The 17,960-nt window shown below is 37.1% G+C and overlaps 1 protein-coding gene across 1 annotated transcript in view; it reads right to left on the bottom strand.

Annotated features, from left to right (window-relative positions):
• Window positions 1–2,243: 2,243 nt before the first annotated feature.
• Window positions 2,244–17,960, bottom strand: part of LOC149085698 (uncharacterized) — a 134,783-nt gene continuing 119,066 nt past the window's right edge. Inside the window, exons 17-21 of the mRNA XM_089232395.1 lie at window positions 17,505–17,927; window positions 15,664–15,745; window positions 11,448–11,560; window positions 8,655–8,711; window positions 2,244–2,362 (exon numbers count right to left, since the gene is read on the bottom strand). Of these exons, the coding sequence (XP_089088521.1) occupies window positions 2,283–2,362; window positions 8,655–8,711; window positions 11,448–11,560; window positions 15,664–15,745; window positions 17,505–17,927 (755 nt within the window). The 3' untranslated portion in view covers window positions 2,244–2,282. The remainder of the gene's footprint in view (window positions 2,363–8,654; window positions 8,712–11,447; window positions 11,561–15,663; window positions 15,746–17,504; window positions 17,928–17,960) is intronic.

Genomic DNA, 17,960 nt, shown 5'->3' with positions numbered 1-17,960 from the left:
TTTCAGCCAGTGAATGCAATACTGAAGAGTTATACAAATACAAATACAAATACAAATACAACGCCACAACAGGCAAAATGCCCAACGAGGTGGCTGATAAAAAGATGCCCATAAAAATATGGATGTCATATGTTTCAAAAATACAGCAACCCCATTAAAAATGCAATTAACACAAATTATAAACAATATATACACATGATAAAATATTATACAATGGCCATAAAGAATACTTATGGTTGTCTTATTCTAAGTATGGATAGAGGTTCTCGATTTACCCCAACATGTTTATCGTATTTCTTTTTAAACGTGTCAATTGTGTTACAATTTACTACCTCCGAGGGTAAGCTATTCCATTTATTAACAACCCTATTAGAGAAAAATTCCCTGCGACACCATAACCTTGCATTGTCCCTCACCAATCGATACTGGTGTCCCCTTGTAAAAGCAGTCGATTGGCGGTGTACTAAAAGTTCATGGTCCATCCTATCCATCCCATTGAAAATTTTGAACACTTCGATCATATCTCCTCGACACCTGCGTTCATCCAATGTAAACATATTCAAAAAATGAAGTCTCTCTTCATAACTCAAGCCCTGTGTGTTAATAAGGACACGTGTAGCTCTTCTCTGCACCCCTTCAATCAAGTCTATGTCCCTCTGTAGGTATGGTCTCCAAAACCTTACAGCATACTCCAGTCCAGGACGAACTAAGCCTCGAAAAAGCGGAAGAATGACTTTAGGAGAACGCGAAGATACTTTTTTGAAAATGAGACCAAGCATTCTATACGCTTTGTATTTTTGTATACAGCACTGTATTTTTGTTGTTGTTATTATTTTTCCTTCTTCTTCTTCATATGCAAGAATGTAAACCTCAGGGGCACTAAATGTCTGCTCGCGAAATGTTAATGGTGCTTCCTGGGGTAAAATAGGTGGTGTGTTGTTGTTTGTTTGTTTGTTTTTTTTTTTGTTTTTTTCCTCCTTCACAATCGAGTCTGATATCAGGCTCTCCGAGACCGTCCATCCCTTTGGAAAAGAGCGCAAACCATCCCAAGATGGTCTCTCTGGGCGGTCAGCGGTCATGTCTGTCTGTCTGCTACATCAAACGCCCCCACTATGTGTACTACTATGTTCCTTGCTCGCAGCTATATTCTCGTGTCGTTTCTCTTCCTTCTCATTCGTCGCTTTGCTCGCCACTTAAACTATGTTCTTAGCCTTAAGCGTCCTGTGCGCGCCCATCGTCACGCCAGGATCTATTACGTCTAAAAAATAAAAATAAAATCGCAATTGACAAAAAAAAAAAAAAAATGTATATATATATATATATTGTCAATTGCGATTTTATTTTTTCGATCGTCATTGAGAGTTACTGGTGGAGACCTACGACCTTGCATATTATGTGTCATCGATCTTGTTCTAGGTGGAGAATATGATGGATCTATTTCTTTATTCCGACCTCTGTAGTAACTTGATCTTTTGTTAAGCAGCAATAAGCAGCATAAATTTGCTTCTAGAAATGCCAGAAGATTCGATATTCTGTTAGAGTTCATTGGGTTATGACGAATTATTTTCTTCCAAATGGCAAGCGATTACTCAGAAACGTTGCTGAAGTGATACTGCTTTGTCCTAGGGCGTTGCGTCACATAATGCAGAAGCATACCTACCTTTCCGCATACACATTTATCATTTGACGAGCGCTTAAAGCGATAAAGGTATGCTGGTAGAGGACCATGCTCTGTTAAAATTATCGTCCTAGGCCAAACCCCCCACTCTCGGCTCGATTCTTTCCTTTAAGTAGTGAGCGTCCTTATCTTTGAGGGTATTCCATCTGGCCTGCCATACATCAATCATATTGTTCTTCATTTGGCGTTTGAGAAATGCGACGGCATTATTTTACCAATTTACTTGACGGCAAACCCCACAGTACTCCCCCACCAGTGACTTCAGTCACGATTTATAGCGATCAGGGAATCGGACTTTTCTCCCACTACGAGTGGTAGGTTCGGTGGTCGTTTTCACTGGCTGAGAGTTTTGAGGTAGCACATCTTCCTGCAGCAAAAATGCTGGTTTTAGTCGGTCTATCGAATCTGATTTTAGTCGAAGCAATTTTCAACGATTTTTACCTTGACAGAGCAAAAATTGGAAATTTGCTTTTATAAGGAGAAGTCGTTATAACGACGATTTTACTCAGGATTTTGAATTGTCGTTTTTACGGACTTTTAGTGAACAAGACATAGAGAGTCGATTCGGTTCGAAAATATGAATTTATTTTATCACATATCGATTTCAGTTGAATTGTTTCAGGTTATTGCGTTGTTTGGATTCCATAGTTCGCAGAGCGATTTCCGTCATTTTCTGGCTTGACACTGTAAAATAAAATGTTCAGAAATAAAAATGTATTAGTTGATTGATTGAATAAGCTAGATTATAGTTAACTATATTGATTACTGATAGCCAAAAAAAGCTAAAAAAAACATTACACGATAAGCATAATTCATTTCTATCAAATTTCTGCATAATGTAAAAAATTGACGAAAATGATTACCAATGGGTGGTAATAAGTTGAATGAATGACAATAAGGTTACTTTCAGTGCTTTCATGATACTATACGTCTTCTTTGTAGTCAGGGATAGAACGAACTACTGTATGGCCTTTATTTTTTTTTTCCTTTGAAACCGAGCACAACTCAGGTCTATTGCACAATATATGGGCAATTTACTACCTAGTGAAGTACGAGTGTAAGTTCCGGTATTCTACCGGAAGTATAAGTGTGTGTACCGAAGGCGAAACCATCAAAGCATCTGAAAGACAACTTGAGATATTATTTCCAGCAGATGACTAGCAAAATTATTTTCCATCAGACACAACAGTAACATCTAATAACTTACTGGCGAAAGAGAGGAAAATAACAAGAACAGAGATAAATCGCATTGTCTTCGCTCTCAATGATAGAAAACCCTGGGACTAGACATGATAAATAACCGCCTGCTCAAACATATAAACTCATATTCCCAAACTTGATGGTGGCTCTATTTAATAAGTGTCTCGAGCTAGAAACATTATTCCCGGAAATTTTCAAAAATGGTTAGATCATCTTGTTTCAGAAACAAGGAAAAAATTCCTCAGAGATGCACTCACATAAATCAATATCGCTTCTGTCAACGACAGGAAAGCTGCTTGAAAAGATATTGGTCCAGCGCATTACTTTTTATACGAAAAAGCAACAGCTGTGGCAAAATAACCAATATAGATTCCGCTAGAGACGCTCAGTGGAAATGACTCTCGAATCTATGATGAACGAGATAAAATACCAATGACAACAACAAAATGACATCACCATAATATCCCTGGACATCCAAGAAGCCTTCCTGACACATTCATCCATAAGAAGAAGACTACTGGAGCTCCCGATCACCGAACGGCTTTAAAGAACTCTGAAAGATGTCCTCACCAATCGACAGGTATCAATCTCTACAGATGCCGGATTCGCATTGAGGGTACTTAAGAAAGGTACTCCTCAAGGATCATGTTCGGGTCCACTTCTATGGAACTTCGTAATAATATGAATTGTTGAAGAAAAACTGGCCGAAAAACGTAAGAGTCCAGGCATTCGCTGATGACATCGCCGTGCTTGCCTCGGACCCTACGGTCGAAGGTACGGGCCGCTTAGCGGAAAGGGCTCTAAAAGCCATATCTGACTGGCTCTTGTCGCACAAACTGATCCTTTCAAATGAAAAAACATTATTCGCATTTGGATTTCTTCCAAGAGACCATCCCCGATCCGGCTCCAGGGTAGATCTATCTAAAAACAAAATGTTCTAAACTACCTAAGATTCAAAGTCGTAGAAGAACATAAATGGGAGGATCATGCGCAAGGAACCAAAGCTATGGCAGCTCTACAAAATATGAGAAAAATTGCTGGGCCTCAATGAGGCGCCGCACATAAGATGAGAAGAGAGTTGTACCTAAGTGTAGTGGACGGCATTTGGTGTAGGAATATGGTTTAACAATCCTTCCCAACTTCAAGGCGCGAATGCGAGCCGATCTTCTCTTTAAAAAGTCTCTCCACAGAGAGCAACAGACCTACAAACAGTACAAATGTAATTCAATCATAACACACCACTCACTTCACTTCTGAAATATGGATGGCGGCACTGAAATCAAACACAACACTATATTCACAACTCACTGGGTAGTAAAACGAACATAGATGATGATAGACCTGAGTTGTGCTCGGTTTGAAAGAAAGAAAGAAAGAAAGAAAAAAAGGTTTAACAACCCTACAGTTACCCTCAAAGAAAGATTGGACTCTATTCAACGCAAAATGCTGCTTCATATAACGGGGCCCTACCGTACAACGCGGAATAACTCTTCAAGTCATCACTGGCATCCCCACTCTCAGTATGAAGATTGAATATGAAACAAAAGTGACACTAAACTTCTCCGCCTAAACAAGGTGATTGAATTACCAGAGGAAACAGTGAGACCCGAGAGCTACGATGAAAAGTAAGAGGTTGGACTGTACATCCATTCAGATATCTACCACCAACGCAAGTGGTTTTGGAACAGCTTGAACTAAATCTTGACCTCAACACCAACTGCTATTACACAGATGGTTCTAAAACTAAGGACAAAACATCATCGCCGGCTCAGGAAACTTGGTGTTCCAGGCAGAGTAGCTCGCAATTTATAATGCAACGTTAGATGCAGCGAAATTCAACACCTCTTCTAAAATCTTGACGAACAGCTAGTCCAGCCCAGGGCCGCAACTAGATGTTTGGTCACCCGGGGCAAGTGTGCATTTTGGAGCCCACTTGTTATGTTGGAGAGGTTTGAGAATAAAATTTGTACCCTCTCTGGTCCAGCGTCCGTGGCACTAGACCCTCCTGCTCCACAATAGTTGCGGCCCTGGTCCAGCCTAAAGGCAATAAGCAACCCCTTGTTATTAAGCAAAATGGCTAAACAGACAAACAAAATTGCTCCACAGTAATCCACAAATACTGCTGTCTTGCGTTAGAGCACACGCTGGCTTGTGGGGCAATGAACAAGCTGACAGGCTGACCAAGCAAGCACCTAAAACGGGGGACAACAATACTCCTACCGCAATCATCAACTAAGGCAGCTAAGAAGAAAAAATCTTTTGCTTGATTGGCAAAATGAATGGGATAATAAAGAAGCATCAGGTAGGAAAGTTCACCGCATAGTTGAAAAGGTGAAGGCAAAATGCTTGAAGTCGAAAAGAGAGATCATAATGTTCCTAACAGGACATGGTCCTTTTCCAGAGCACCTCTACCGCTTCGAAATCCTCAAAAGCCGTGACTGTAGATTCGGAGAAATCGGAAACGACTTACATTACGTCACCAAATGTCCAGCAACTGCATCATACCATCGACATGCTCCAGCAATTAGAAGTATTGACAATTGGAGGAGACAGATACCACAAAGGCAAAAACTCTAATAATGAAAATCACAAACTTGGTGAAATTTATAGAAGCAAATCCAAATCTGGTACAAAGAGACCCGTCGACCATAACAGTCAAACAAAGCACTAACACGATAAGTCCCCGAAGATCCTCAAGAATCAGACCACTGGTTCTTTCGTATGCTGAAGTGTCTGAGGACGAGGGGCTCTTGAGTGAACGATGCTTCAATTTATGAATTAGTCGTTACAACGCTGTCTTGTCCTTTGTCAAATTTGCTTCCCTCTCGATGGCAAATACTATTTTCATGCATGAAAAAAAGTTAACCACGTTCTCTAGGTGATAAAAAAAATGAAGTTAAATTTCAAAAAAGGCTCAAAGCAGCTCAAACCAATTAGGCACTGATTTTTTTTAGCAGTTTTACTTACTATCCCCATATTTGAGGCAAATAATCAGTATTTCTTCCCCTTTTTTGTACTAGTATTATGGAATCCGAGAAAACAACAAATTACTCTGAAATATATGCGCACTCTTTATGCTTGAAAGATTTCGAATCCAAAAGCACATGCAAATTCCGAAGTCTTTTCTCATATCAGTGAGCTGGTAACTGGCACATTGTTGGAATGAATGTCCTGAAACCCTGTATGGTTCTGAAAAATGTCTTGTAAAGACAGCTCAACTAGAAAAGAGTGGCATGGCTTCAAAATTTGAGAGAGAATCCAATATTTTTTCTTTGGTATCCTATAATTGCTGTTTGAATTTGGAAAATTCCAACTTAGTCCGACTTTTCCAAAATGAAAGAGTAGATGACGATATGCCGTATTTCAATGGCACACTGCATTTATTTATTATATTTATTATTGTTGTTGATGCTCCAGCATCAACTTCAGAAATGATCTTAAGGGGGTTGGTGCACGATCTTGACTCTCCATACTTTCCTATGGGAAAAATATCATAACTTTTGAGAACATTTAACAATTTTCAGTTAACTTTAGACACTCAATTTCTTTTCCTCAAATACAATGAAGAGATTGATATTTTATACAATTTGAAAAGAGAATTTTGGATTTTAACTGTTGGTTATACACACTTTTTCTCCAATTTTAACTTCAACAACATGCAGTTTTTCAAAACCACGGAAATTTACTCCTACTTTGTGCCATAAAACTTATTTAAATCATTTTAACGAGGAATCCTCTCGATAAAGTATATAACGCCTTCATGTTGAGACACACACACAGTTTCAAAACATTCGAACAATTGTTGTTTGAAAAAATGTTCCTTATATAACAAAAACTCAGTTTAGAGAAAAGAACATTTCAGTGGAAAACATTAACAGATATAATTCTTGCCAGCAGATTGTATTAAAATATGTTAAAAATATTTTTGATGCAGGTAAAACAAAAATATGAACACACTTGGACGCAGAACATTTTACAGTTGTCCCCCCCCCCTCCCCCACCGTATTCGCGGGTGTTGCGTTCCGGGGACCGACGCGAATATGAGAAATATGCGAATAACCGAAACTCTAGTTTTTTCTTGTATATCTCGTTTATTGAACGGAATGAGAAGAGCAGGGTAACACAGAGAGGTAGGTATAAGGGAATGTAAAAGAGGTTTTTCTTCTCTCATATCATCAAGTACGTTGAACTGTATTTGCCGCTGTGGTGGTCGAGTGGTCATAGTGACGGACTCGCATCGCGGGGACCCGAGTTCGAGCCCCACCGTCACCACAGTGGTGGTCGGCTGAAGTTGGTTTTCTGTGGTTCCCAACTTCAAGGCGAAAATGCGAGCCGATCTCCCCGTTAAAAAGTCTCGCCACAGAGAGCAACTGGCCTACAAACAGTACAAATATTCAGTCACTACACTTCACTCACTTTACTTCTGAAACATAGATGGCAGCACTGAAAAATCATACACAGCAATAGACACACACTTACACTTCCGGCACAACTCACTAGGTAGTAAATTGCCCATGGCGATAGACCTGAGTTGCGCTCGTTGAAAAAAAAAAAAAAAAAAAAAAAATTCGCAAATCAGCAATAGATTGTTTTCATGACATAGATCCCTCTATAGTACGCTCTTCACATGTAATCATTAAATTACTCATGGTGAACTTGTCGTCCACTTCTTTATCTTGATGTTCTTCATCTGTCGGTTTTTGCTTCTCCGGCTGTCTTGGCTCAGCGCGAAGTCAGATGTTCTTCATCTGGTACTGATTAAGCCCTTTGCAGTCAACTGCATTAATTCCTCCAGTATCGTAATACAGTAATCTTATGTGAAATTCTTTAAAGATTAGAAAAGTTTTCTTTAAAGATTAGAAAAGTTTTCTTTAAAGATTAGAAAAGTTTTCTTTAAAGATTAGAAAAGTTTTCTTTAAAGATTAGAAAAGTTTTCTTTAAAGATTAGAAAAGTTTTCTTTAAAGATTAGAAAAGTTTTCTTTAAAGATTAGAAAAGTTTTCTTTAAATCAAGACTTTTACTATAACGGTATTGGTTTAAACAGGATTCGACTGTATTTACTATACTCATTGCTTGCTTTAATTAAAACTGAATTTGGGAACAATAATGATTTTTTTGGACATAGTTTCTCATTCGAACTCACATGTTTATAGATACTGAGTAATTGTGGTATTTTTCCTACATTGCCAAAAGCAGTCTAGTCGGATTCCTTGGGGACAGAAACCCGATGCTAGTATCAAAACCTACTTTTGATTCAGAAAAATAAGTCTCGCCGTTGCTTGATATATCTATTTCACACATGATTGAAATGTGATACCAAGAAAATTTCTCTTGGATCATTAAGAAAAGTTCTTTTCGAAAGCTTTACTTGAAGCTTTTTTCAGAAATTTCAGATATTACGTAATAACTATTCCAAACATATAACGTGATTAGTTATAACCTTTTAGTATTTGGCAAAACTCTAAGAACATAATTTATTTCGTATAATTAGAAATTTTTCTAGATAACGTTCACGAATGCTCGAGCGAGCTCATAAACAGTCATTTCTCCATCTAGAATAATTGTGGATCACGTCAGAAGATGAATTATAAAAAATAATAATTCAATAATGACAAAAATAATAACGTCGACCAATCGGAGTTCAATACACACTGCGATTTTCTATTACGAATCAACGCAATAGAAAAAGATAAAACACACAACGTGACGGAATGGTGACAATTACTAATTATAAAAAAAAGAATGATTTATCTACGTTTTAAGATATCTTACTTACTCAAACCTTCGATTCCTTGTTGTTGCTCTCGTTTCCTACGATTACTCCAATTAAATGCTGGATTAAAATGATAAATATATTTAAATTAACTGTATCAATTTATTAAATTTTGAAACAAAATTTCTAGATTTTCACCATTACTTCAATCTATTTCGTTGTCACATTTAAATATTTAGTAGGCCTATACTACATTCACGTATAATGAATATAAGTAATCTCTCACTTATTACGTGTCGTGCAATGGAACAAGAGAAAACGACGTATATGAGTGAAAACGAGTAAAAATACACTTAAAAAGGTATAACATGAATCAAAGTATCAAAGTGATAAATCATGTATCAAAGTGAAATATAGATATTATAGCATTTTATACAAGGATGACGTCACTCTTCGCTACCAGAAGGCTGTTGCGAAGATATATTTTGGAAAGAGAGAAAATTCAACTGCTCCTGCGGGGAATCGAACCCACATACTTTCACTTTCCGGGTGAACGCCCTAGACTACAGAGGCACCGAAATCTCTCAATCTTTCTTTGGAGCTCGTGTACACTGAAAGGGACCGCACATGGACGGCTTGACCAGACTCAGGACAAGCTCACAACTGCTGACGCTGCCACCAGATGGCGAGTTATACAAGGATGATATGTCATCACAGGGGCAGTTGAGTTTTTTTTTCTCTCTTCCCAAAATATATCTTCGCAACAGCCAGTTGTTAAAAGCTTCGTATTAGCTTTTTGAAAATAATATTTCGTCATCGAAATCTATATTCCCTGTGACATTTGTAATTTTTGTAAACAACTTTTGAAATTGAAGACCATTTTTGTTGCTGTTTATCCCCCAGAAAACCACGTTTTCAAGTGCGTACGATTGGAACAAAGTGGTGTCATTTTCTGAAGTTTTATGTAATCACACAAAAAAAGTTTCTAGCATATCTAAAGGCTTTACAGATATCCTGGGCAATTTGTTTTTAAATAATTTGCGCATCGTTCATTCTTGTTATCGTGCATTTCCTTCGTGATATTCTGTAGTCATCGTAACTCAGTTACCATTAAACTTTCATGCTTTAATTTACAGAACTCATTCTGAAACATAGTAAAGCTGAAATTACTGTAGACGAACTTGACATGCAGTCTCCAGCAAAAATGAAAATGTGCAACATTTCAAAAACAATTGCTATTGATTGCTTGTTCTTATCTCTATTACCATTCTCTCATAAAAGAACTTACTCAGGGTTCTCAAACTATGCGTCGCCGACCTATGTCAGGACAGCTGGGATGAGCGTCGATTAGGGTAAGGCGCGCAGTGGGTGGAGAAAGTTTGAGAACCATTCCAGTTCAAACTCTCAGTGCCCTTGGAGCGGAATGGTTCAGTGACACTGACAAGTCTCACTGAACAGAGTCATGATGAATATCAGAATCCCACCTTATAACCCTTTAAGTCGTTTTTAAAATTTTCTTGATCCGCATTATAACTGTGACATCGGAAATAAAAGCGTGTTAAGAACACGAGGTATTTCGGGATGACCGAAATAAAGCAAATCAAGTTTGATGAGATATCTCGGGATTGCCACTGTAAGGGTTAAGGTGTACAAAAGACTCTTCAAAAAAGGATTTCAAAGAGAACCAACTATAATTGATCTCAGTCGTAAACACCGATGTAATCCAAGGAATGAAGAGAATACCCTTTTCAGCACAAATACGTACAAGAAATAAAGTCAGCCATCTCATGGCTTCTCCACTGAAAATATTTATAGATTCTTTTTTTTTCTTTTTTGATTAAAAAAAGTGAAATCAAAATTTTCTACGACTCATGACTGATATGTACGTTGCAAAATGAGTTGCATAAATGAAAAATCATATAAATGAATGGGAAATAATATTGTTTTTCCCATGTCCTTGGCGGGAATGCAGAAAACCTTACAACTGAGCGAAACATATAAAAAATTTAAAAGATATAGGCCTATAAATGAGAGATTACTGTACAGGTACACCTCGCTTTACGCGATTTCACTAGAGTGCGATTTTTAAAAGTTGATTTTAAAAATCCGTAACGTGCAAAATTAGGCATGGAGTTTAACTTTAATCCTGGGCTTGCAAATGGAAGGTGTATATATTATAGTTAAATTCTTTGACGACGAAATATATATACGTTGAATTAGGTGATGTAGCTGAGACAAATATGAGAGAAATTCTTAAATACAACTCACCAGATCTCACTGATGAACGACGTTTTGCAGCACATTGACAATGCCACGAGAAAAATCTAATCAAAAAAAGGGGTTCCAGAGAGGCTAAAATTTTCGTATTTGCGAGAAATATGCGAAATTCCCTGGTTTGCAACTAAATTTTTATAAGGAGACGAAAAATGCTGCTTGTCAGCAGAATCTAGACTGTTTCATTAAAAAAGAGTTATAAGGCTATCATGCCGGGCTTTTCGGGAAGGAAAATATCCACGCTCACTAGAATCAATCAGAAGTAGTGAATACACAAACATTAATTCAATTCATTAATTATCGCCTAAATCCACAGCATTTATTCATAAGTTTTAATAATCATTGGCGAAAAATAATATTTTTTGCTGTTGGGTTCAATTTTTTAAATCCTTCTGAAGAAAACCAACCCTATCTTCTCATGTTAAATTTAACTCACGTAACGCGATTTCCTATTACGCAACAATTTGGCGGAACCAATTAATCCCGTAAAGCGAGGGACGCCTGTAGAGTAAAATAGAAGTACAATAAAAAGTACTACAGTAAAATAATCATGAAGATAATTTAAAGAAAAATCGCTCGTACTGCATATTTTAACTGGAAGCATTGCCTGGCCATTGTACGGGTAAACATTGAGCTTCATGTATCTATGGAACGGGTTAGTTGAGTAGCCTTCTTTACATACTTGGAAACAGTTCCTGCTCATGGTAAAAATAATAATAAAACAAACAAATTTAATACAGTAAATTCGTGAACATCATACAATAAATAACTGACATTTTGTTTTTTTCCTGATATTTTATTAACCTACCCATTTCTATATATACAAATACAAATACGACGCCCCAACAGGCAAAATGGCCAACAAGGTGACTGAGAAAAAAATGTCCATAACAAATATAGATGTCATATATTTCTGAAATACAGCAACCTAATTAAAAATGCAAATACAAATAATATATATCCATGATAAAATACTAAAGTATATAATATCCAAAATGATTACTTATGGTTGTCTTATTCTAAGTATGGTTAGCTTCTCGACTTACCCAACATGTTTATCGTATTTATTTTTAAACGTGTCAATTAATGTAGAATTTACTACCTACGGGAGTAAGCTATTTCATTTATTAACAACTCTACTGGAGAAAAATTCCCTGCGACACCATAACCTAGCATTGTCCCTTACCAACCGATACTGTTGCCCCCTTGTAAAAACAGTCGATTGGCGGTGTACTAATAATTCATGGCCGGCCTAAACATCCCGTTGAATATTTTGAAAACTTCGATCATATCTCCCCGATACGTGTGTTCATCCAATGTAAACATATTCAAAAAATGAAGTCTCTCTTCTCAAGTCCGTGTGCCAATAAGGACACGCGTACCCCTTCTCTGCACCCTCTTCAACCAAGTCTATGTCCCTCTAGGTATGGTCTCCAAAACCTTACAGAATACTCCAGTCCAGGGCGAACCAAGCCTCGAAAAAGCGGAAGAATGACTCCCCAAGAACGCGAAGAGATCTTTTTGAAAATTAAACCAGGCATTCTATTAGATTTTTTGACCACTGCTGAACAATGTTTGGAAAACTTAAGCTGCTCGTGAATGTGAGAATTCCCAAATCGTTCAGTCTAGTTGAATCCGGGATAGTGGCACCATTCAATTCGTAAGAGAAACACGGGTTGTTCGAACCAAAATGAGCGACCATGATCTTGTCAACCCTAAACGTCATGCTTCATTGATTTGTCCATGCTGCAATCCTATTCAAGTTGGTCTGGAGCAAATCCCTATCGGTTTGATTCACGCCTACCGCTATTAGCTGCACGTCATCTGCGAATTTGCTAGCCATCCCATCGATACCCTGATCTAGTTTATTGATAAAAAGTGAAAAAAGTATGGAGCCAAGGATACTTCCTTGAGGAACTCCACTTGTGTCGCCTGTCCAACCAGAATTCCCCTTTCACCATAACCCGTTGTGACTTATCTCTCAAGCACGGTTCTATCCAATTCAGGAAGTTGCCCAATCCCAATCTCTTGTAAACGCTTCAAGAGTTTACCATGTTGGACCTGATCGAGTGCTTTCTGGAAATCAAGGTAAACAACATATAAATTTTTGCTCTTACCCAAAGCCATAGTCACGTGATCGTAGAAGCAAAGGAGGTTGGTTACATATGACTTCCCCTTCCTGAACCCATGCTGATTGTCCGACAATGCATTATTCTCGTTTATCCACTTCACAAACTGCCTTTTGATGATAATTTCCAAAACTTTCGAGATGGAGCTCGTCAAACTCACTGGACGATAATTGGACACCGCTTCTCTACTACCCTTTTTAAATATCCGAACAACATTAGCAAGTTTCCAATCCCTTGGGACGATACCCTGAGCAACACTACTCCTTTATATCTGTGCGACTGGCCCCAACAATACATTAGCACATTCCCTGAGGATATTGGGATGATAAATATCATCTGGTCCTGGTGCTTTCCTTGCACATACATTTCTTAAAAGATTTACGACCTCCGCGTGTTCCACTTGCATAACGTTGAGGATTTTATTACTCCATGCAACACCCGTACATGGAATATCATTTTCTCTATTAAAAACCGACGCGAAAAAGTAATTGAAAGCACCACACATGCCTATATTGCTCTCTAACCTAGAGCCTCCTATCGAGAGGGGGCCAACTGCCTCCTTACATCCATTATTGACGTATTTAAAAAATGACTTTAGGTTCGCAGATAACATTGGCTCTGACCCAGAGATTCAACTTCCTTTTTACTGTCCCGTATTGCTTTCTTCAACGCCTTTCTTTTATTAGTACACAATGGCAGATCACCTCGTCCACTTTTATAATCTCTGAATGCCACGATTGTGTAATGGCTATAAGATTCAGGCCCTGCACAACTATCATAGTTTCTAAAAAAATATTTTTTACTACCGAAGCTCCTGGCATTTATTAGCACACATTTGAATTTGCTCTGTGATTTACTGTCACTCGAGAACCTATCCAAGCCAGAGGTGGGAAATTCTTCTTCCATACTGTTATTAATTACCATAACTAACCCGGATTCTCGTCTACGAGGTCTGGGAATAAAAAACCTGACCTGAGCCTATGTTGAACCTCCCAGACCCTACTCCTATTCAGATGGATTCCACCGTAACGAAGCCACCTGTCGGTAATTTTGGGAAGCTCCAAGAACGTGACTCAAGTGAGGAGCAAATGTCCTTTAGGCGTAAATTGAATTGTGGATCCTACTCCTATACACCATACTACCACTGGGCAGTACTGGAATCATTGCCACATCTGATCCCCCACCCGAGCAGATAATAGTAAGTCCCGGAATTCTCGGAATATATATTCGCTCCTACCTGATTTCTTCCCATCCACAGGATTACCCGCAATGGCAACTTTCGGTGATGAAAAACGTCTCGAACGTTGCTAATCTTCCCCCAGAAAGACAACAGTGCTCGAAACCCAGTAAATCCCTAGTTCCCTAACCATAGAATAGGCGATGACTAAACCCCTATCGCTATCTCCCTCTACATAATCCACAACAACCCATAAGCCCTCTAAACTGTCGCGTTGTTCGTGGAGATATATTCTTCATTAACAGGTGGCTCGACGACAAGTGGCTCCGTTATAACCGGGCCATTAAAACCCTATATATATATATATATATATATATATATATATATATATATATATGTTTCTGCTAAAGTCTGAAATCAGATAGTTCGTGAACTGGTAACTCAGCCCAGATCCAGATGATTCTACCAATGTTGACATTTTGGGCTTTGCCAGCCGCTATAGATAACGTAATACAGGTAGTTCCAAATTGTTTGGACAACGGATATTTCTGCAACCGTTGACTCTTTCGAAACATACTTTCAACTGCAAAATGTTTTCAAATGACGTGCGGTTACTTAAAATTTCAAAATTCGTTTCTCGAATCCGAATATCTCAGTGAATATTATTATATTAAAGATTATTATATCATATTTTTATGATAATTGTGATCATTTCTAATTATGCTTAGCTATAGCAACTCTAACGACTAAAGGAATCGGGATATTGATATCTTAGGGATCGATATGTAGAGGCCTTCCAAAACCAGCGAAAGTCCGAAATAGGGACATTATCCGGGTCAACTAGGCTTTGACAGAAACATATACACATCTCACAGAGCCATTTAATACTTTTGGATCACCCCGACGTGATTCAAAATGGCTTCTGTATGAGAGTGAGTATACATAGAAATTGTTCAGGTGCTAAATTCTGAAAGCGGAAATTATACACAATGTTTCCTAACAAATGTATAAAAAAATTACTTATGTGTGGCTTCCTTTTTTATTTGTGGTAAAATAAATAAATATCCATCATTATGTATTCACCATATTTGAAATAGTATTCTCTTTTTATTGTAATCGTTATAAGCGCTAACAAATCTTTCAAGTATCGGGTTAGTTAATTTGTTGTTTGGAAAAAAGAATTGTTTATAGTTTTTAATTAGAACTGAAATGACCTACCAAAACTTTTTCATGATAAGTACGTCATCTTTTCATAATGTGGTATTGAAATTGTTAATACTTTTAGAACCTTTGGCTGTTGATTTACTTTTTCACTCATTAGTTAAATTGCATTTCAGCTTTTACCTGCAGAAATTCGCCAAAACATTTCTGCCGGCGCATTTTCAAGATACTATTTTACGTCAAAAACAGTTCATAAATGAGGTTGGGAACCGTATTTATACTCATGGAATTTATAAAATTAAAAAAATGGATTTTATGCAAATACACTCACAGTTCCAGATTATTCACGAAGCAGTGCACTGTGCTCGTTGGCGTGTCATACGATTTGCAAGCTACGGTTTCATACTTTTGACCTTAATATGAGACAAAAAAATGCAATAAGTCATTAGCTAGCTACAAGTTAAATGTTTATAGAGCATGCAGTTCTGCAAAATCAAGATTTGATCAAGTTTAGCATACCAAGGAAATTATGGTCACTACGGTAATATGATTGTTCAGCTGAAAGCAAAATAAAACGCATGAATTGTGAATGGTAAATAAAGCAAGTTATAGTTTGATCAGCCATTTGAACCAGATCATTGAACATTGTTATGAACACAGAACTATGTATTCAGGTTAGTCAAACGTTATAACAAAAGCTACAAAAATACAGGTGCAAAATACAAGTAAGGGGAACATTTAAATAGTTCGTAAAATGTTTTATTAATATCTGAAACCATAATAAAATGTGGAGTTCTAGCGCTAATGCAAACTGTCATCGTGCGAAACTTTGCTATCAGTATTTGCCAAAAAATTGGATCGGGTATAAATATTAATAATTTATATTATCGTTGGTGCAAAAGGTGTAGGGAAAATTTGTGACGGAGGTAACAGCAAGGGCTACACCGAATATATCAATTTTGGTTTCAGCAAAACGTCAGTTTTTCATAATCATAAATTCCAGGTATGTTTTGCGGCTGTGAGCACGCATTTGTAAGCACAGGCAATAACTTTCTAACTTGTTGCTTCTGAGTACGGAACAGAAATGACAATATTTCTAGAACAAATTTCATAACAATTTCATTAAATTTAGGTAGAAAACATATACGCAGGCCATTATGGAAAGCAAACATTAGGAATTTCTTAGAGAAATCTTTGAATGTGTCTGATTTAGTAGTAGTAGTAATTTATGTCAGTAAAATTTCAAAAGCATTGATATTGAAGGACCAGATACATCCCGCTTCGCATCCCATAGATATATCGAAGCTATCCTGGAGGAGCGTGAATTTAAGGAGCCTTTTATCAGGTGCTTATACAGTATAAATATTGCAATATGTAATCAGATGCAGCTGGTTTTTTTTTCTGAATCATTAAAGCATCCAACTATGTTGAAAACGTCATTTTGGAAGAAAATATTGATTTTCAGTTACTGATTCCTCATTTTTTATCAAAGCCCTATTCTTTGTGATTCAGAAACAGGCCATGTTTTGTTTATATGACTCTCAGAACCGAAGATAGGTTCGTGTTGCGTTTTTACATACAAGTAATCTAAATTCTCTAGTTTTGAATAAAAACTTCAAACGCATTCAACGGAGACTGCTATCTTTGACAGCTTACTTCAGTTTGAAACACGATTTCTAAAAATCTTCTCATTGTATCATTACGAAATAACTTTAATATAATATTTTTCCATTTATTGTTGATTTACAGTGTTTTATACGTATATGAAATATAGAGCGAAATTTTAAAAATTCACGCGTACATTAACAAATATTAGTATAACTTTTGAGCATATCATAAAATCCTTTGTGAATTTTAGTTTATAACCTACACCATTACTACTGAGTGTACTATAAAATAACAAAACCAAATTTTTGCAATCGTGTTAGTAATATCACAAGAATTTTCCTTAAAGTTTGACATAAAAATGACTTTTTCATAGAGAATGACATAAGTAGTCCAAATTAATCATTGTTTTTATCATTTCGGGACGCTTTCTATTGAAAATGTTATTAAAGCTCACTCCACTATCATTTCAAAGAAAACTGACAAGAAAGGTAGCAGCATACTTTAATAAAATTTTAAGCTCTCAACAGCAAAATTAGCCTGAAAGAAAAATGTAAATATGCTTACTTCCTGTTTTAGTACTTCCAAAGACTTCTTCTACCCTTCGGTCTTTTATGTCTCCAAAGTCCTCTTCCAACCTTTTGTCTATAGGGTTATCAATGTCCTCTTCCACCCTTTTGTCTATAGGATTTTCAATGCCCTCTTTCAAACTTTTGTCTATAGGGTCTCCAATGTCCTCTTCCAACCTTTTGTCTATAGGGTTTCCAATGCCCTCTTTCAAACTTTTGTCTATAGGGTCTTCAATGTCCTTTTCCAACCTTTTGTCTATAGGGTTTCCAATGCCCTCTTTCAAACTTTTGTCTATAGGGTCTTCAATGTCCTCTTCCAACCTTTTGTCTATAGGGTTTCCAATGCCCTCTTTCAAACTTTTGTCTATAGGGTCTTCAATGTCCTCTTCTACTACCCCTTTGTCTATAGCAAGACTTTCACCTGAAAAACATCATTATGTAAAATTAGGAAATA

Source organism: Pholcus phalangioides, unplaced genomic scaffold, assembly GCF_987345545.1.
Source record: "Pholcus phalangioides strain wild (caught in Gottingen) unplaced genomic scaffold, Ppha-v1.0 ptg000005l_1, whole genome shotgun sequence".
Lineage (NCBI taxonomy): Eukaryota > Metazoa > Arthropoda > Arachnida > Araneae > Pholcidae > Pholcus > Pholcus phalangioides.
Note: the sequence above shows the minus strand (reverse complement) of the source record. Positions and strands in the feature narration are given on the sequence as shown.